This window comes from Salarias fasciatus, chromosome 15, assembly GCF_902148845.1.
Source record: "Salarias fasciatus chromosome 15, fSalaFa1.1, whole genome shotgun sequence".
NCBI lineage: Eukaryota > Metazoa > Chordata > Actinopteri > Blenniiformes > Blenniidae > Salarias > Salarias fasciatus.
Window position 1 is genome coordinate 977,492 of NC_043759.1, and position 20,735 is coordinate 998,226.

Sequence of the window (20,735 nt, forward strand, 5' to 3'; positions counted from 1 at the left end):
GGGTGTGTGTGTTTCAGCGTGTCTAAGAAAAGAGAAAAAGAAAAGCAGCAAGTGTTGCTTCACTGATCTGGGCCCCTGTACCTACGTACTGACAGAAAACCTCCAAACCCTTAACGACCACAGATCACAACTCCAGCAATTTGCAGATTTTTTTTGTTGCACAAGACAAGCACGCAATTAATTTTTGTAATGTAACTATGGAAATTCAAGAAGTCTTCTTTCTAATTATTAGAAGTATCCAAAAAATGATTTTAGTCTTTTTTTTTTTTAACAATCATTCTAATAAAAGGTGATCTAATATAGCTATGCAATTTGGTCAGTATTTTTTTTTCCAGATTTGTTCTAACAGTTCTTCACAATCCTTCTACTATTGGTTAGTTTTTAAAAGAAAAAAGAGAATACATCTAGTATTATCATTATTCAGGTAATAAAACATAATTCTGCCGGCTGTCTTCTCAACTGATTCCCTTCTGTTGTGTAAACTAATCTATAAATAAAAAAATCAACATATTACAAACCCGTAACTCAATCAACCCATTTTCTGATCAATCTATAAATCATCATTACAATCATTCTGAAAGCAAAAGTCTACGTTCCGGAGTGTATGCCTGTGTGCAGCGAGAATATATGTAAATATGTATTAGCAGTAGCAACGCAAATGTTTTAATCAGACAGCGAGGCGACCTTCATCAGACCCGTCAGCCTCTTCTTCAGAGTAGATCCGTGGATTCTGAAGTGCGTCCACTTGGTCCTCATCCGGGTAGTCGTCTTCTTCAGTGTCAGAACCTCCGGGCTCAGAGGGAGACACCAGTGGGGCGATTTCAGTCATTTCATAAGGTGGTGGTGGATTTCGAATATAATATTAATTTATGGCGAATCGATGCATCTAACGCAGAGTGCTCTGAAGGAAGGGATACAGCAGCACCCGCAAATTGGCAGAACCAATATAATTACAAAGAGCGGCACCAGGAGGGCTGTCGGATATGTTTTCCATTTCCCAAAGATTTTTTCAAACCATTCTGCCACAGGTTTGTCTACTCCAGAGTGTTCAGCCAATTCCTCTGACATGGTTCTCAGGATTTCAACAGCTCCTGTTCGAGATCCATCTGGCGCCGTGTCATTTGGAATAAAAGTGCAGCAAACACTGCCAAACACGCTGCACACACCACCTTTTTCAGCCAATAGAAAATCCAGCGCCACCCGGTTTTGGTATGCCATGAGGGAAGTCGCCCCCAGTTGTTGGCGAGTCTCCTTCGTTGTGTCTCTTGTCAGATTGTTCAATCAGTCTTTGGACATTGTAAGGTACATAATTCATCCTTTCTGCGTTTTTTTTGCCGGTAATATATATACATATACATATACATATATATATATGTATATATATATATATATATATATAGTAAGGCGTATATTTCCGGGATGCATCATAGAGTGTTTTTGCAGTTGCCTGGAAAACTCATGGGGGAGATCAGTGACACTCGTCCGCATCTAAACACGTAATTACAATCTGTGCACAATCGTGGGTTATAGTGCTGTACATACATATACACATCGTATTTTGTCCAGCTTTTGGGGTCTTTACCGCAGTTTATCACGTTGCATAGGTCGAATTGGAAGCTTTGGGTCGTGTTTGCTTTTGTCTTTATTTCTAATATGTTTGCAGAATTACTTTGGTCCACGGTGCGTTGAGTCTTCAGGCATGCTTGTATTTCGCCTAAACCGGTGTGCGATTTGCTCTTCCTTTTTGGCTGCCATGTTGTCATGTTTTTATGATCTATGCTCACCTAGTTTTGCCATTCCCACCAGACTGGGACTGGGAGCGGATAATCCTCCTCACATTATGGTTAATGCGAGGAGGATTATTGCTCCCTGTGCTGTGCTACAACCGAGTCGTGTAAATGTCCAGTCTGGTTGTGGTTTCCAGTATTCGGAGGGTCGGTGTCCAGTCTTTCACGTCGTCTAGTCTGCAGCAGGTTGGGTGTTGGGCTGTCAGTCATTTTCGTTGTCGGAGTCAGCTTTTGCCGAGTGCCATCTGATTTTGGTTGGGAAAGTCGGTCTAGGCGCACTGTATCTTATGCCACCAGTTTCTGAGTCTCTGAGCGTCCAGCTGGACTTTCACACTGTAGTCTGTTGTTTGAGTCACCTGGACTGGTCCCAGCCAGGCTTGTTCGAATTCCGTCGATGTTTCTTCTTTTGCACCAACTCTCTGACCTGCACCGGTATGGGCGCGCTGTCGTCAGGCTCCTACCGCAGCGCCTCCTGTACCTGCAGAGACAAACTGTTCATGGCTGCGAGGGATGTCCCGATCAGGTATTTTTGCCATCGAGTCCGAGTCCGAGTCCTATCATTTTGAGTATCTGCCGATTCCGAGTCCCGATCCAATTCTTTTCTAATATAGTAAAATATGTACATTATCTATCTATACATATACATATACATATATATACATGTATATATATATATATACATACATACATACATATATATATATATATATATATATATATATATATATATATATATATATAAATATATATATAAAACAACACAGCAATATGTTGCACATACTGCTGTCTCTCTGTAATTACATCTTTCTGTATCACGGAAAACCTAAATACATCTCATTTAAGCCATTAAAGCCGGGCACGCATTACCGCTTCAGTGTGCAGCAGTGGCCAGAAACGTTCAATACAAAGCTACGAGGCAGTGCAGCAACACGATCTGGACCCGGAAACAGGACCAGTTATACATATGTGCGAGTTTGATGCATTTCATTGCCCAAGAAACAGCTGATTAGCGCAAAGAAGAAGAAAAAAAGACCCGCGTCAATGATAGAACTGCGCAACAACGCCACTACTGTAAATGCGTCCCAGCTTCAACGGGTTAAAAAGGAAATTAAAGAAAAAATAAACTTATGTATCCAACCGAGTCCAAATGGGAAGGAAACTTCCGATCCCGAGCGAGTCCGTAATCACATGATCAGGGCCCATTTCCGATCACGTGACATCCCTAATGGCTGCGTTCAGTAACCTCATGTAGTCACTTATTTCCTCTGCTTGTGTTTTTAGTGACATGAAATCTTCAGTCGGAGCTGTGGAGACGGGACAGGGCATTTTTCTTCCTGCCAGCCCCTCGTGTGGCGTTAGCCCATGAGCTGAGTTAGGTTGAGATCTCATGTTAAATAGCACTATTGGCAGTGCTTCTGGCTGTTTTATTTTACTGGCCCTGCATATTTTTGCAAGCTGTTCTTGGATCGTTCTGTTGGCTCTTTCCACCAGGCCCTGCGAGGCCAGGGGGTATACGGATCCGAATTCGTGTTTAATCCCAAACAACTTTTCCACTTCTTGAAAGTGTTCATTCGCAAAGTGTCTACCGTTAACTGATCTGATTACTGGCAGACTGAATTGTGGGATTATATCATTTATGAGCCACTTGGACACTTCTCTTGCTGGTTCCCTCTTTGTGGGTTTCACTTCAGCCCATCCAGAGAAAGTGTCAGTGGCTACGAGGATATAGCGGTATCCTCCAGACCTGTGATCTGATCACATGTCCATGAAATCAATCACGACTTCTTTCCATGGTGCATTTGGCACAGGAAATCCACTCTGTCCTGCTTTGGGTGTTGGTCTGGTTTTATACTTCAGACATATCTCACATGCATTTACAACATATTGACAAGTGTCCCTCAGGTGGAGATGCTACCGCTGTTGTTTAATCAGCTCCTCCACTCGTCTGTACGATGAGTGTCGTCTACTACACACTTCTTGGCATAATATATTCAGCAGTCCAGCCGGAGCTAGGAACTATTTCTCCTGTGTGACTTCTCCAGATTCCATCTATTGCTGATGTAGTTGCACCTCTTTGGAGCCATGTTTGCTTTTCTAGTGGAGCAGCTGCTGTTTGTAGGTCTATTATCTCAGCAGCTCCTCTCGCGGAAGGGACATCACTTTTTGGTGCGGGTGTTTGTGTCCTGATTTAGTTTGTTTTAGGTCGATAAGCAGCTTCTTCTTTCGATGCAGCATCAGCTGCGTTATTTTCTTTGGTCACCACACTGCCCCCCTATTGGTGTGATGCACATTTTATAACTTATTTTTTCAGGTAATTTCAAAGCTTCGTTTAAAGCTCGGGTCGACGACCTTGGAAAACTAGCATGTAGCACGAATGTAGCATCTCCCCAAGGCTCCGCCCAGCTCCCACCCCATTGGAGGAGCTCCCGTTGGGAGCGAACGCACCGGACGCGGAAGCGCGCAGAGTTTGTGATTGCCTCCAATGTTATTAACCTTTCTGACTGCCGCACACAACGCGCATAGCAGCGCAGCACGCCGCTCCGCTTCCTTCTATTTTTCACGCGAGCCGCAAGCGCCGAGAGCTCCTTGGCAGCTCGCGCGCACTGAACCAGGGCCAGTGCACGCCATTGAAATGTACGCGCAGGGGGCTGGTAGAACGGCGAAGGGATTTGATTGGTTTCTTAAGAGCGGTCTGCGCGATATGATTGGTCGGAGTTTTTACTGTCCTGTGGCCGCTACAGCGGTCAGATTTTTTCCGCACCTTTTTCCGTCCACATAATGTATTGACGTCTCCCAGGGGGAAGGAGCGTTTCACTCAGTATGACTAAACGTGCTTTTGGACAACATCGTCTACCCGAGCTTTAACTCCTGTATTTCATGTATGTGCTTGATAGGTTTTCCTTGTGAAGTTACAAAACTGTTTCTCGGCCAGGCTGGCAGGTCTAAGTGCACTGCATGTGTAGCGTAAGCTGAGTTAGTGGAAATGTTTACTGTTTTTCCTTTGGCTAATCTGCACGCTGCTGTTAATGCTTTTGAATGATTTCCTCCGTCTGAGCTGACGCTGGAGGAGGAATGACTTCTGCTATTTCTGTAACCATTTTTTATCCCTGGTCCAGTTTGACTACAGCTATGGATGCCACGATCCCGATCCCGGCTGTGGCTGTGTCCATCTGCAAACAAAGTCAGGTCAGGTCTGGTGATTTTACTCGTGGTTAAATTAATGTGTGTCTGACACTCTTGCTGTGTGATTGATTTATTCACGGTCATGTGGCTCACCCTGTTTTATCCCCAAGGCCATGTTATTGTTACTGCCTCAAACTGAATGTTAGTCTGATCGACGATGCTCTGTAGCTTCCTCGTCCTCAGCGGTGAGAGTGAAAATCTTTGGCTTGTAATAAAACTTGTTCCCGTATGGTTTGCGTGTCACCAGGAAAGAGGAGTGAGAGATGGGATCATGGAAAGACAAACCCCGACACAGCATGTAGCACTGACAAATGGAAAAAGTAGCAGACATAGAAAGAATATACCAGTGGCTGGAAAAGACAGGACTGACAGACAGAACAGACGCTCTGATCATGGCTGCTCAAGAACAGGCCCTCAACACAAGAGCAACAGAGGTCAGGGTGGACCACATGAGACAAGACCCCAGCAGTGACAACATGAGAAAGAAGGAAGAGGAACAGCTGGAGAAACGCCACGGCCTGAGAGAGCAGCCAGAGAAGATGTGGGCTGTGAAGGCAACAGTGGTGCCAGCAGTGATGGGGACACTCGGGGAAGTAACCCCCAGGCTGGATGCATGGCTCCAGGAAATACTGGGAACATCTGAGATCTCCGTCCAGAAGAGCACAGTGCTCGGCTGAGGGTTACAGTTCGGGTTAGGGTTAGGGTTAGGGTTCGTCTGCCTCCTTCTCTGACCACCTCCACACAGTGGATGATTATTTAGAAATTCTGATGAAACTCATCACCAGATTCCATCTATTCAGCATGTGCAGAAGAACCATTTACTGCGACAGTGAAGCACAGGCTCTGCAAGTGTTTTCTCATGTTTCCATGGAGACGGAATATTTTGAGAAAGTTACATTTTCTCCCATTTCCATGGAGACCGAGCATTCTCAGAAAGCTGCCTTTCACCCAGCAGAAACTCATGCAATTAATCACAACTAAACCTTTTAATCATTACCCAGCACTAAATAAACATGACATTTACCACAGATGAGCCTCGGTTATAAGAAATTGTGTTTTTGTTCATTTACATTCAAGCATCACAGAACCGAATCCTGATGTTCTTCTTTATATATCTACACAACCAATCCTACTAAGATTCAACCTTCAATCATCGCTATGAAGCTCTTTACCCACGAAAAGATCAGAACCGTTCTTCAGTGATGAAGTGTTGTACATTACCTTGTTGGATTCAGACGCAGACTGTATCTCCACGGTACTGTTGGTTGAGGTTCCATGATGGAAGCAATAATGAAAGCTGATGAACACGATGATCATTATGATCAAACAGATCACACCTGGAACACAAAGAAGCAAAGTGTTGTTCAGTTCTAATAATCTCTTAATCTTCAAACATCAACAAGCAGATTCATTTTCACTGAGCACAAAACCATGAAACATTCCAGACAAAGGAAGTGAACCTTTACACTGATGATTCCATGAAGGCTAGATTACAGCCAGCTAGCCAATCTGCTAGCTTTAGCATTATTTTACAATCTAAGTATTAAAGCATAAGGTGAAGTCTCAGGTCTCTTCTATTTCTAAATGGTGGAAGTCTAAGTTTAAAAACTTCAGAGCAGACAGTCTCACCAGGTTTGGATTTACTTTAAATGTTTTGAAAGGTCCAACAACGACCTTATTTACACGTTTTTGTTTTTTTTTTTAATCCAATTGAAAACAATTGTATTCATGGATCTGAAGACATGGACACCAAACAAAGTGATCCTCATTCAAGCCATCGTGGGCTGTGCTGCCGGTAGGAAGTCGCCATGGACTGCTCCGTCTGGGAGCGGCCCCCTGTGGGCTGTGCCCCCCAGCGGATGCTGGGCACAAACTTTAAGGTTTGTTATTGCAGAAGTTTTCAACCACTTCCCCTGATGATGCTTCAGATCGTCTCCATCCTCTCTGAGTGTGACTTTCTGAACTATTACAGTGAAGCCAAACACTGTCGCTAAGGGGAGGAGGGAGTAACCAGATTCAACAGGACTGAAGCATGGTGGAGGAATCAACAGGACATTGGCTGCCTGATGGCCTCATGGCATTGCTGGAGACATCAAACATTTAGGTGAATGAACTAAAGAAAGGAAAGAAATCCTCCTGGACTGATATAATCCAAGTTTAGAGAAACATTTAACCCTAACCCTAAACATTTCAGCTTCAATCCAGTTCTGAGCACAACAGTCTCCATGATGGAGGTGGTAAAGTGGCGACAGTTCACCACAGTTCTCCAGCATCCTTCTAGAAGTGGACAGAGTGGAACAGAAGACAGACGGATGGAAGAATTCATCTGAAGCCACAAAACATGTCTGACCTTTAAAATCAGGCTGACAGTTTAGAAAGTTTCCCAAATAGTTATTTTTCAGAGAAGTTTAACATTTTCCAATAGAATAGGAATATTCTATTCATCTCTCTCCTGGTTGATTTGATTATTTTTCTTCTGTCAGATTTTGGAAACATAAAAAAAGTGCTGAAAACTCATGATTGGTATTGTGTGGATTTTCTTCATGATTCAGTGAGTCAGTTTAGGAAACAATTCAGAAAGAAAACTAAAAACGTTCTGCTCAGCACATAAGGTATGATGGTGAAAAACAGTCAGTCATCAGTCATTAACATAACGAGTCTTCATCAGTCGATCAGCGACTTTATTCAGACTTTAACTCTGACTATAATGACCCCCCACCCCCCACCCCTCTCTCTTTCAGACACACAGCCAGTTTGATGATAGTTTGACTTTGTTTCATTCCTCTTTCAGTCATGTTGACCCATGTCCCAACGCTTTTAGAAATGCAAGGATGAAATCAGGAAATCTACTGAGAATGTGACAAATGCAGAACTTACATTTACGGATGGACCAACTCTGAAGCCAGAGTCCAAGAGATGCAATGAACAACCACACCTGAAAACCACAAGTCAGAACAGTGAGGAGGAACAAGTTCACCTGAAGCTCCGAATGTCTGTTTCCACAGTAATGATTTCAAATGAAAGCCCAGGAAGCTTTGTGGAACCCCATGTTCTCCACTGTTAATGCTGAGAGTGTATTGTTCTGTGCGGCGTGTGTGTGTGGAAACAATGTTAAGAAACAATACAAATTTTCTCTGTAATAATGATCTAAAAACCTCCCAGTAAAGCAGTGACTCTGTTACCAGTGACTCAGAGGCTCTGAAGAACTTCCTGATGTCGTTCTCCATGTTCCTGTTGAGTTCACAGCTGAGCAGTTTGTTCTGGTGGAACAGACAGTCCAGAGTCAGTCGGACTCTCTGGTCTGTCACCAGTCTGCGGCTCGGAGGAATCACTTGTTCGGTGTTGAAGGTGTGATGCATCACCACCAGAACGGCTGCTTTACCAGCTGGAAACACAGAACACGGTCTGATTAAAGTCCAGGTTCCTGAAGGAGGAACCTCAATAATCCTCAACTAACTCAGTCCTCCTGACAGCAGCATGGAGCACCGTCACTGTGAACAACATTAGCATTAGCTTGGAGCACGAGTATTAGTTTTTAGCATTAGCCTTTACATATGTATTAGTGTTTAGCATTAATTAGTATTGAGGTCACAGAGCTGCTCAGGAAATAAATGATTTTTCTTCAACTTCCAACAATTTTTCTAAATGTTCTCTGATCTGATCAGGAACGTTCCTGAAGACATGTCTCACCAGGAAGATGCTCCATGGCCTCACTGACGTCTGTCCCAACCCGAGAAGAGACGGGACAGAAAACCAGACAGTAGTCAGCGTCTTCAGGAGACCTCGCCTCAGTTTGACCCACAGATTTAAAGGTTCTAACAACAGATTGATGAGCTCCGTTTGTTCTTCCTGTCAGGATGGTGAAGAACTTCTTCCAAGAATCTAGAAACAAAAAAAGTACTGTTAAAATACAGAAACTCTATAGTCAAGGTTCAGACCTTAGAAAAGGCCAATGATTCTTTAAACGCATATGAAACAGCACAAGAGCAGCTGAAGACGACTAAGAGCAACAAGAGAGGCCGGGTCTCTTCTGGCCAGGCATGGGAAATGACATGACTGCCACAGGTGAGGAATCTCTATCATGTCATTCAAGGTGCTCATCAGTGACCAAAGAAGCCCTCATATCTCTTCAGACCCCAGAAAGACCATGGCAGGTGGTGGCGTCAAGAAGTGGGAAGCTACAGGAACCAGGAAGAAGTGACTAGTTACAGGAACTATGAAGCACTGGCGAACTGCAGGAACCAGGAAGGAATGACAGGCTGCAGGTACCAGGAAGTAGTGACAAGCTATGGGAAGCAGGAAGAAGTGACCGGTTACAGGAATTACAAAGTACTAATGAGCTGAAGGGACAATGAAGTATTGATGGGCTACAGGAACCAGGAAGTAGCTGCTGAAACCACAAACTAGCAACGGAGTATAGGAACCAGGTAGTGACAAACTATAGGAACCAGGACACAGAGTCAGGCTTCCAGGAACCAGAAAGTAGTGACTAGTTACATGAACAGTTCATGTAACTCGTCACTACCTTCCTGGTTCATGATGAACCATGACAGGCTGCAGGAAGCGGGAGGTAGTGACGGGCTAAAGGAACAAACAACAAAAAAAGAGTGACTGGCTATAGGAACCAGGAAGTATTGAGTAGGTACAACAACCAGGAAGTAGTGACAGGCTACAAGAAACAAGAATTACTGTGTATCAAAAAGAAGCAGTAAGTGCTCATGGGGTACAGGAACCAGGAAGTCATGATGGGATACAGTGAACAAGAAGTAGTGACATGCTACAGGAACCAAGAATTAGTGACTGGGTATCGGAACCATTAAGTAGTGATGGGCCACAGGAACTAGTAAGTAGTGATGCAGTACATGAACTAGGAAGTACTGACTAGTTAAAAGATCCAGGAAGTAGTGACGAGCTATAGGAACCAGGACACAGAGTCGGGCTGCAGGAACCAGAAAGTAGTGTCTGGTGAAAGGAACCAAGAAGTTGTGATAGGCTATAGGAACCAAGAATTAGTGATTGGGCATAGGAACCACAAAGTAGTGACAGGCTGCAGGAACCAGGAAGTAGTGACAAGCTACAGGAACCAGGAAGTAGAGATGGGGGAAAGGAATGAGAAGTAGTAACACAGTTAAAGGGACCACAAAGTAACTAAGAGTTACAGGAGCCAGGAAGTAATGAGTCAGTGTAGGAACCAGGAAGTGCTGAGTAGTTACAGGAACTAGTGACAGGAACCAGGAAATCATGACGAGTTCCTGATACCAGGAAGCAGTGATGGGCTACAGGAAATAGTGAGTAGTTACAAAAACCAGGATCTAGACATAGGATGTAGAAACTTTTAAGTATTGTCTAGTTACATGAACCAGGAGGTAATGATGGGCTACAAGAACCAGGAAGTAGTGATGAGTCACAGCAACCAGGAAGTTGTGGCACACTATAGGAACCGGGAAGTAGTGACTAATTACAGGAATTACGATGGAGTGATGGTAAACAGACTACACTTATATAGCGCTTCCTGCACTGCTACAGCAGAGCTTTACACTGTATTGTCACATTCATCCATTCACACACGCATTCACACACCAGTGGAGGCAGCTGCCATGGAGAATCGAAGCAACAACCTCCCGACTGCAAGAGGACTGCTCTCCCAACCGAGCCACAGTCAGCCCCCTGTGATGGCTCCAAGAACCAGGAAGTAGTGACTAATTACAGGAACTAGGAAGCAGCAACCGGCTGCAGGAAATAGTGACGAGTTACAGGATATAGGATGTAGTGAGTAGTTACAACTTTTTAGTGATGAGCTTCAGGAACATAGAGCCCGGGATCATCAAAGTAGATAGAGATACAGCCATAGAGCCCTGATCATTACAGCAGACAGAGATACAGTCATAGAGAGGCCTGGTCGTTCAAAACAGCTTTTAAACTAACACCTATTTCAACAAATGTATGTCAGTAGATGTAGAAACACTATCCATCCATTCATCCATCCATCCATTTTCTGCCGTTTGTCCTTATCAGGGTCGCGGAGGGCTGGAGCCAAGCCCAGCTACTTCGGGCGAGGGCGGGGGTCACCCCGGACAGGTCGCCAGTCTGTCGCAGGGCCAACACAGACAGACGTATCATCCATCCAACCACACCACATTCACACCCAGGGCCGGTCCGTCCTACAGGCGAAACAATTCCCTGCCTGGGGCGCCACGTACTGGGGGGGGGGGGGGGGGGGGGGGGGGGGGCTGTGGCCGTACAAGGGGCGTCCCGACGGTCAGTGTGAGCCCCACTCTGCGCCGGTTCATGTGAGCAGCACACTTCTCGGCATCACTCGGAATCGCTCGGGATTGTTGGCGCCCCCCCCCCCCCCCCCCCCCCCCCCACACACACACACACACACACACACACACACACACACACACACACACACACACAACTATCGGCACGGGCTGCCCGTGTCGGGCTCGCCTAGGGCGCTGGAGACGCCCGGACCGGCCCTGTTCACACCCAAGGGCAATTGAGGGCGACCAATTTACCTGACATGCATGTTTTTGGACTGTGGGAGGAAGCCGGAGTACCCGGAGGGAACCCACGCACACACGGGGAGAACATGCAAACTCCACACAGAAAGGCCCCGAGCCCCAGCTGGTACTTTAACCCAGGACTTTCTTGCTGTGAGGCAAAGCGCTAATCACTGCGCCAAAAGAAAGAAGTGATAGAAACACTATCTCTTGTTATAAATGAAACTGACTGGTGTCTTGTCTCAAATGATCACAGAGCAGCTCGTGTCCGGAGTTTTGAAAGACAGTTTTTTTTTAATCCATTATCTCAGGCTCCGCCCTCCCTCTGCTTTCATGAGCGACCAAGCCACGCCCCTGTAATTGTGCACGTGTATTATCCGTCGGGTGAAAATGAGAGCCTCCAGTCCTGCAGCATCCTCCATGTTGAGCTGTTTACGGTGGATGTTCAGCAGACAGTGGATATATCCGAGGTGAGCGCGGCGGCTGCTGCAGAGCTAACTCTCCTCTGCTGGGCGAGCGGCCGTGCTCTCTGGCTGCTCCACATGCTGATTGACGGCACGACAAGGCGGAAGCTCGAAATCTATTGGCTGAAGCTGACCGGCGCTTTTTCAGATAACATGGGGGTCTATGAGACGAAGGCGGGGCTCATAAATACATTTTTATATTGCTTTATGCTAATATTATATTGTAGTATCGAACCAGACTGACACATTTAAGCGCTGTTGAAAAATGATTCATACATTGGAAATGAACGGAAACTCTGGACACCAGCTTTAATGTAGTGTTTCCCGTTTGTAATTAATTCTGTCAAGAGTCCATTTATTTTGTTAAATACATATTCAGCTTTCTAAAAAAAAAAAAAAAACAATCAAACATGCATCTTTAAAGGGGCTGTATCATGCAAAATTCACTGTTTGTATGTTTTAACCTTGTTATATAGTCATGTTCTCACCAAAAACTCCTCAAAGCGTTTTTTTCCTTCGTGCCTGCATGTTTGAGCTTTCCTCCTGTTTGTGCTGCTCAGACAGGCCGCCCCTCCCCCACCTGTGAAAACGCTCTGTTTTCCCACGTTCACGTCACACAGTGAAGATGGCTCCCCTGAGCCCCCCCCCCCCAGGCCCTCGGCAATCAGCGTTGCCGCTTTTTGTAACTCCGATTTTGAGGATAAACTTTGACCATCGTCTGAAAGCAACAATCAAGCAGGAGCAAGAGTCTGAAGGGTCTGAAGGGTCTGAAGGGTCTGAAGGGTCTGGAGGGTCTGAAGGGTCTGGAGGGTCTGAAGGGTCTGGAGGGTCTGGAGGGTCTGAAGGGTCTGAAGGGTCTGGAGGGTCTGGAGGGTCTGAAGGGTCTGAAGGGTCTGGAGGGTCTGGAGGGTCTGGAGGGTCTGGAGGGTCTGGAGGGTCTGGAGGGTCTGCGCTTGGTGAGTTTCTAGCAGGAAAAGACGTTTTCGCGTGTCTTTGTGTAGAGAAGCTAGAGCTAAAGAGCTAAAGCTAGCCAGCGTATTTGTTTTGAAGCTCTGATTGGTTGAAGTAGCTGTCAGTCAAAGTCCACAGGGGGAGAGGCGGGATTTTCAGTGAAACGGAGCGTTTTCTCTTCCGGGTTTCAGAATTAGCCCCAGAAAATCTTTTATTTCACACAAAATGACTTTTCCTTAGCGCCAAAAATAAACTATTACCATGTTAATGCCATTTCTAGGGTTTGGACGAGCTAAAAAAGCAGGATGCAGCCCCTTTAAGTTCAATTCAGAAGGGATCAAAAATATGACCTTTTGTAACACGTGTTGCTCTAAAATAATTCAATTGTTATTTGCCCAGTAATTATCTACTTTTAAAATGTATCTCAGTTACTTTTTGATGACCAGACGAGTAACTATAACAAATTACTAGTTAAAAGTAATTGACTCTAAACTGGTGATAACAGGGACAGCAGGGGCGGCAGTAAATGGTTATATAAACACACACACACACACACACACACACCCTGTTGAACTGGTTCTCAGTGTGATAAAAACAGAGTTAATGATTTCTCACCTGGAGCTTCGTTTTCTGACTCGTCTCTGAAAACACACACAGGAAGTTGAAGAGAACTCGGTTCAACACAGTGACAGGAAATGAAACACTTCGTTCAGGAGATTAAGCATTATTACACATTATCAAACATTAACACACATTAATACACGTTAAAAGACATTATTACAGATTATTGAAGACCTTTACTCACCGGAGAGGTTGATATCTTGCTCGTCCTGCCATGGCCACCGTCTCTCAGAGGAATGAGTGTTTGTCCTCCTCTCTGAAAGTCTTTCACTTTCTCTTTCAGAGTGAGGTTTGGCGGAGGAGCTGCAGGGGAGGAGTTTAATGATGCAGAACTATTTCTCAGGGTGTGTTTAGAGCCGTCAGTCTGCAGCTCAGACTGACAGGCTCCTTCATCCTTCCCCTCAGTCGTTCCTCCTTCTGCAGCCACCAGGTGGCGCTGTGCTCCGCAGCCTCTGAGCAGGATGGGAACCAGAGCCCACTCAGGGAGAACATGTTCAGCTCTGCAGGGTGTTTAAAGGTTGAGCTGACTGCTGAGCCTCCGGGAAGCATCAAGCCCCGTTCTCTCTAACCTCATGTCGCCCTTCTAGCATGTAGGAAAAGCTCCCCGAGTCCTTTAACCAGGTTCAATCAAGCAGTAACTCAGTTCTATAGTGTATATCGGTTCTGGGCTCTCCAGAGAAAATATTGACCAGTTCCTGTTGTCCTTTAGTAATGTGAATGCCGACCTTCACAGACACTTCATGAAAGTAAACCATTTCCTACTTTACCCAAAATAAAATGTGTAACAACCAAAAGTCAACTTTACGCTCGGAATCAAACACAATCAATTAAATGGTTTTATGAATAAGTTGAATAAAGTAAAAAAAAACTTCACTCCATCTCCAGAAAGAGCAACTGAAGTCCAGCTGGTTAGTCTGAGAGCCGAGAGGTGAACCGTGAGAACTCATCCATCAGCGGGTGGTGGAGATGATGTGGGATGCAGGTGGAGGGGTGAGGTTCTACAGGTGGGGGGGTGAGGTTCTACAGGTGGGGGGGTGAGGTTCTACAGGTGGGGGGGTGAGGTTCTACAGGTGGAGGGGTGAGGTTCTACAGGTGGGGGGGTGAGGTTCTGTTCTCTCACTGTTCTCTCTGAGCAGCTGTTTCAGTTGAAAAGTTCTTCACTCTGTTGGAGTTCTGAAACTGAGCAGTTCATCTTTCCCACAATCTGCAGACTCCAGCTCATTCACTCACTGTTCGTTCACTGTTTCACCAGCTCCACCCTCCTCTGCTCCTCTCAGTCTCTCTCCCTCAGCAGACAGGTGCAGCAATCAGCCTCACCTGAACCTTCACTCCCACTTGCTGGCCCCGCCCCCTGCTCCCTCTTAGCCAACCAGCTGCTACCTCACTCTTTCAGGTTCAGGTAAACAACAGAGCAACAGCAGAGATGTTCCATGTTGCACAAAGTAGGATTCATTGATTCAGGATCACTGACTGATCCAGGCTTATCCAAACCAGAACCAGGGGCTTCAGGATGACTTGGTTCCACTAAAAAACAACGAGAACACAGGATTCATCCAGCAGGTGAAACTGATCCAGGATCAGATTCCTTCGACACACCCCAGCAATCGATCACAGAGTGACTGATGACAACCAGATTCACCAGGACAACCAGAGTGGAGTCCTTCTCTAAAGCGGAACAGGAAGTTCTCCTGGAGGAACATGAGGAAGCCAGACCTCTCCAGTCTGCTCTGGTGAACTGTGGAAGTTCTGTGATTAAAAAAAAAATCTATTTAGAGCCTCATTTTTTATTAATCATACTTTATTAGTGGGTGAAGAGCATTGGATTTACAGACAGCGTAACAGACGATAAAACAGGAAATACAATTAAACCATGACGAAGCAGATTTGTGGGTCAAATCTCTTCATCCTGTTAAAGGGACGGTGGACGGTTATTTAGAAGTATTGACAGAAACAATCACTGATCAACAAACTGTTTCTCACTGAAAACTGGCTTCAACACCCTGTGTTCAATTCATTCATTCATATGGAGGCATTTCTGGTGAAAAAAGGCTTGAGCACCCTTAAAGGTACAGTGTGTAGTTGTGTATATTTCTTCACAAGTTTTGAGCTCTTGTAAAAGCAAACTTTGGAGCTGTGTCAGGGAAGTTGTGTACTTGTAGATTTTTTTCTCTTCACAAATACATTCTTGTCGGTTGTCTGTGGTTCTCGCTCTGTTGGTATTGATGGTTCTCAACCTTAAATCGAAGAGGGACAAAGCAGTTGGTCAAGTCATCTGAACAACCTTCTAAAGTTCTGTCTGGCTGTGATGAACTGCTTTAGGTGATGAGTGGAACTGTAGTGGAGGTGTTGGTGGAGCAGCAGCACTGTGTGTGGCTCTGAGAAGGGAGCAGATCCTAATGCTGAGGCACGGTGGAGGTATCAGCAGGACTCCGGCTGCCTGACCAGCATCAGCAGCAACAGAAGACGCTCGTCAAGCAAGCGAAACACTCCTGAAGCAGAAAACAGAACAGATAGAAATGCACTGTCACTTTTAATTTCACTGATTGTGATTAATTAATGGAGGGCTGTCAGCGATTAATTTTTCCAAATTGCAATTAATAGCAGAATTAGGGTAAGGTTTAGCAATTGACGGCAACTGATTCACAGAAGCCCCCGCCCCCCTCATTATTTATGGTTGCTCACCAGACAAGCTTGTTGAATCCGACGGCGGGGAGAAATACCGGTGCGTGTCAGTTACTTTTTATCGGAGGAATACCAGCGCAGTATCCTCCAGATTGAGGTAAAGGGTTTGCAACATGCAGTGGAGGGGTATATTCAAAATGTCATGTCAGGAACTACGGAAACACTGCGACTATCGAGGCAAAAACATGCCGGTCAATGGGAGGATGACGTGTCCACATCCTCCATGAGAACGTTAGCGTTATGTTAGCTAGCTGGCTAAACTTAACGGACAGGTGCTCCAAGGCGAATGCAGCCTGTTCCTGTAGATCAGGACGCCGTGTGCTTCAGGAGGACGTTGACTGAAATATTGAAATGAATGTGATAGTTACCAACAGGTTACAGCTCTGGTAAAGTTAGACAGCTGGTCAACATCCTTTGAACTGTCCTGATGTGTTAGCCTGGATAGCGTGCTAACGCTACAGCATTAGCCTAGCCTAGATTTACCTGGGAGCAGCCGTATGATTCTTTCCAAGACATTGAGCAGGGAGTAGAACCCTCCACCCTGTTTGATCCACTGCAGCGCCGCTCCTGCTGTCTTGGGCTTTGGGAAGGGAAACAACTCGAGGACTGACTGATTTACAAACGCCATCGACACGTCGCTTCACCATTTTGCTTGTTGGAGGTCCTCAGCTTGATGGACCTTGTTTTAAGTAGTGACGGTTGCTAGGATGTGTGATTGGACAATGACTATTCAGGGGGCGGGGTTTGTGAAAGGTCAGTTGGCTCAAAGAAAAGAAATCAGAGAGAAACTAATTTTCCTGTCTTTGGGATTTAGTTTTCTTCCTCCCCGTTTAGTCCAGGTGAATTATGAGGGTTAGATTCTTCATTTGAAGCTTCAAAATGTTAAAAATATCCTTCTGTTGCGTCTGTGTTCAGGACTGTTCAACTTTCAAGAAGGAGAGAGAAAATGGGACTGGCCTTCCCTTGAGAATCTCAACTTTAAAACTAATGGTTCAAATTCCACATTTGTGCCTGTGTTCTTATGTGAAACTGTGAAACATTTATTTTTTTAATTGACTGACACCAGGAATTGAAGGATTTGACATTCAGTGACTAAAGTCTTGAAGAAGTGAAAGTCCTTGACTAACAACACTGTTACCTTTGACCGGGAGGCTCTGAAGAACTTCTTGATTTTAGCCTTCATCTTCCTGTTGAATTCACAGCTGAGCAGCTTGTTCTGGTGGAACAGACAGTCCAGAGTCAGTCGGACTCTCCGGTCTGTCACCAGTCTGCAGCTCGGAGGAATCTCTTGATCAGGATTGAAGGTGTGATGCATCACCACCAGAACGGCGTCTTTACCAGCTGGAAACACAGAACACGGTCTGATTAAAGTCCAGGTTCCTGAAGGAGGAACCTCAATAATCCTGAACTCAATCGGTCCTGCTGACAGCAGCATGGAGCACCATCTGTGAACAGCGTTAGCATTAGCCTGTGGAATTAACCTGTAAAATTAGCATTAGCCTTAGTCTGTCGCAATAGTTCTAGCCTGTAGCATTAAAGGTGCATTAAGGAGTTTTTCAACTTTAAAAATACTTATTTTCCACCATAAATATGTTCCACATTTTTAATGATGTGTACAATGTGCCCTGACATATTCATTACCAGAACCTCTAACAGGCTAAATTGTCACTTGAAAGTCACAGTGCCGGTCCGGCTCCAGAGTTTTTTTTGGGAGAATTTGAAAGGAATGAGGTAATGCACGCTCCAGCTGGCCTGATTTCCTTAAGTTTCGTTTTGTCCGCCATTACTCCGCCAGATGCTTAGTGAGCAACAACTGAGCAGGAGCTTCCAGGAAGTCAGAACAGACTGGCTTCTAGCACTGCCACAGCTCCACACAGACTCCACCAGGTAGGAGACACTGAAATCTTACTGGAGCGCGACTAAAAGAGCGAGGAAGGAGTTCCTCTCTTCCGTGCACGCGAGCCACAGGGACGAGTTTTTCACTAAGCTGCATTACGCCCAAGGCCTGCAGGGGGCGCTGTTTCGCATAAAACGTGCAAACTCCTTAATGCACCTTTAACCTTAACGGTGGTATTAGCATTAGCCTGTAGCACAAATCTTAGTCTTTAGCATTAGTCTTTAACATTAACATTAGCCTGTAGCATTAGCATTACCCTATTAGTATAATCCTATAGTAATGTCCAGGTTCCAGGTAGATCAGAAAGTTCACACATTCAGTCATAAATGTTCTAGTTTTACATTTATTCAGACAGCGCATCACTCACACACCTGCACAAACACAGTCAGACGGCCAGGTACAGTATTAATGACGGCGTTCGAGACTCAAATGTAAACATGGAAAAAAATCACTGGATCAGTAATAACAAGAAGAACCTGATTGGGTTTATAGACATTTCATGGTTGTAGGAATGTCTGGGAATGTACAGCGAGCTTCTTCTCCAAATGTTTCTCTCTCATCCGAATAATCAGGAAGGTCAGCTAAAGGAAGGTCACTGCAGACTGTTCTGGAGTCCAGTGACCTCAGAACAGACTCTAACAGAACACTGCAGGAGGTTTAGGCTTCAGACATGTCTCACCAGGAAGATGCTCCATGGCCTCACCGACGTCTGTCCCAACCCGAGAAGAGACGGGACAGAAAACCAGACAGTAGTCAGCGTCTCCAGGAGACGTCGCCTCAGTTTGACCCACAGATTCAAAGGTTCCAACAACAGACTGATGAGCTCCGTTTGTTCTTCCTGTCAGGATGACGGAGAACTTCCTCCAAGAAGCTGCAAACAGAAAAAAAGATTTGCTAAAGCTTATTGTCCCTCTGTGCTCACTGTAGATGGAGTTGTACTGAGGCATGATGGGATATTTTCTATTCTTGTGAGTTGTTTTATGAAGGGACACACACACACACACACACACACACCCTGCTGAACTGGTTCTCAGTGTGATAAAAACAGAGTTAATGATTCTCACCTGGAGCTTCGTCCTCTGACTCGTCTCTGAAAACACAGGAAGTTGAGGTGAACTCAGTTCAGCACAGAGACAGGAAATGAAGCTGCAGCGTCTCAGACGCCTCGCTCACTTTTCTACAGGACGGTAAAACACAAGATCAGATACCTGAGAAGAGGCTGGTCCTCCATGTCTGCCGTCTCTCACAGGACGAAGGGTGTTTGTCCTCCTCTCTGAAATTCTTTCACTTCAGAGTGGCATTTGAAGGAGGAGCTGCAGGAGAGACGGGACTGACTCAGCACCTCGGGACGGCCGGCCTCTGCGAGGGGGTTCAGGTGTCTGCTTGGTCTCTCGCCACACTGTTGTCTCGTACTGCCGCCGGAAGGGGTCTGGTCCCTGCCTGCAGTCTGGGGCCCCGTCTCTGACTGGGGGTGGGGGTTCCCCAGGTCTCAACGCTCTGGAGTCTTTACGCAAATGGCTTAAATAACAGGAGTCATGTCTTCAAATCCGGAGCTCAGAACGATTTGAGCAGAGACCATCTCCACTCAAGCTTCTTTTTTTTTACTTTTTAGGGTGTGATTTTATTAAAGTTTGCATCCATGTTTTTTTTTTTTTTTTTAAATCCACTCAAACTTCTGTCTCCACAGTTCTAGAACGAGCAGTCGACAATAAACTAAACGGCTGTTTAGACATCATAGTCCCATCCCATGGCTTCAGGAAACAAAACTCTACCTATATGGCAAGACTTGATCTAACTGAGAAAAAAAACAATGAAGCAGTTGTTAAAGGTGGCCACAGTACTGGAATATTCCTCAACCTGTCTGAAGCTTTTAATACCATCAAACATGACATCCTGATGACGAAACTCCACCACGGTGGTATCAGAGGCCTGGATTGGTTCACAGGTTACCTGTCTGGAAGACACCAAAATGTTCATGACAGTGACCACAATTCTTTATGTAAATCCACGAACCACGGGGTCCCCCAGGGTTCTATATCAGGACCACTATGGGGTCCCCCAGGGTTCTATATTAGGACCACTACTCCTCATCGTGTACATAAATGACTGTGTCAGCTCCTCTTCTGTACTACACAAAGTAGCAATGAAAACAGAGTCACTGGAAAAACAACAGAAACTAAAATGGACCAGCTGCAGTATCGTTTACAGAGGACCACAGATCTGGAATGAACACGACGAAATGATGACAAGATCATCTTCTCCCTCCACATTCAAAACAAATGTGAAAATGCAGCTTCTATCACAGTGTGTTTCATGATATAATCACTGCTGGGACTGTCTGTTCCACGGATGTTTATTCACTTGTCACTGTAAAGATATCTGGCCAATATGTTGCCTGCTTTGTTTGCTACCACTTAAATGAGGACACCACCACTACCACTTTACAAAACACACACACACACACACACACACACACAAAGAAGCCTTCTGCTGACCTCCAGACTCATTTCAGTTTAACACGTCCTCCTCCTGACTTACAAACGAGTTGCTGACGCCCCTCCTGTCCTGGGAAGTGACGCTCACTGCTCTTCAGTTACTCCATACTTGACCCGAGACCAGGTCCATGCCAGGTCTGAGCAGGGCC

General features: G+C 45.4%; 1 protein-coding gene across 4 annotated transcripts; it reads right to left on the reverse strand.

The window, feature by feature from the left end:
• Window positions 1–203: 203 nt before the first annotated feature.
• On the reverse strand, window positions 204–19,483 carry LOC115402448 (uncharacterized). 4 transcript variants are annotated; one of them, XM_030111017.1, is made up of 7 exons: window positions 13,697–13,789; window positions 13,507–13,532; window positions 8,661–8,852; window positions 8,153–8,355; window positions 7,848–7,905; window positions 6,192–6,307; window positions 204–2,265 (listed from the first exon to the last, which is right to left on the reverse strand). In XM_030111017.1, the coding sequence occupies exons 1-7, from the start codon at window positions 13,726–13,728 to the stop codon at window positions 2,245–2,247; spliced, it is 648 nt and encodes a 215-aa protein (XP_029966877.1). In that variant the 5' UTR covers window positions 13,729–13,789; the 3' UTR covers window positions 204–2,244. The 4 variants fall into 4 exon arrangements, with proteins under 4 accessions (XP_029966877.1, XP_029966876.1, XP_029966875.1 ...); XM_030111016.1 differs by lacking the exons at window positions 204–2,265; window positions 13,507–13,532; window positions 13,697–13,789 and adding exons at window positions 19,156–19,181; window positions 19,300–19,483 and having other exon boundaries at window positions 4,453–6,307; XM_030111015.1 differs by lacking the exon at window positions 204–2,265 and having other exon boundaries at window positions 4,453–6,307.
• Window positions 19,484–20,735: the final 1,252 nt, after the last annotated feature.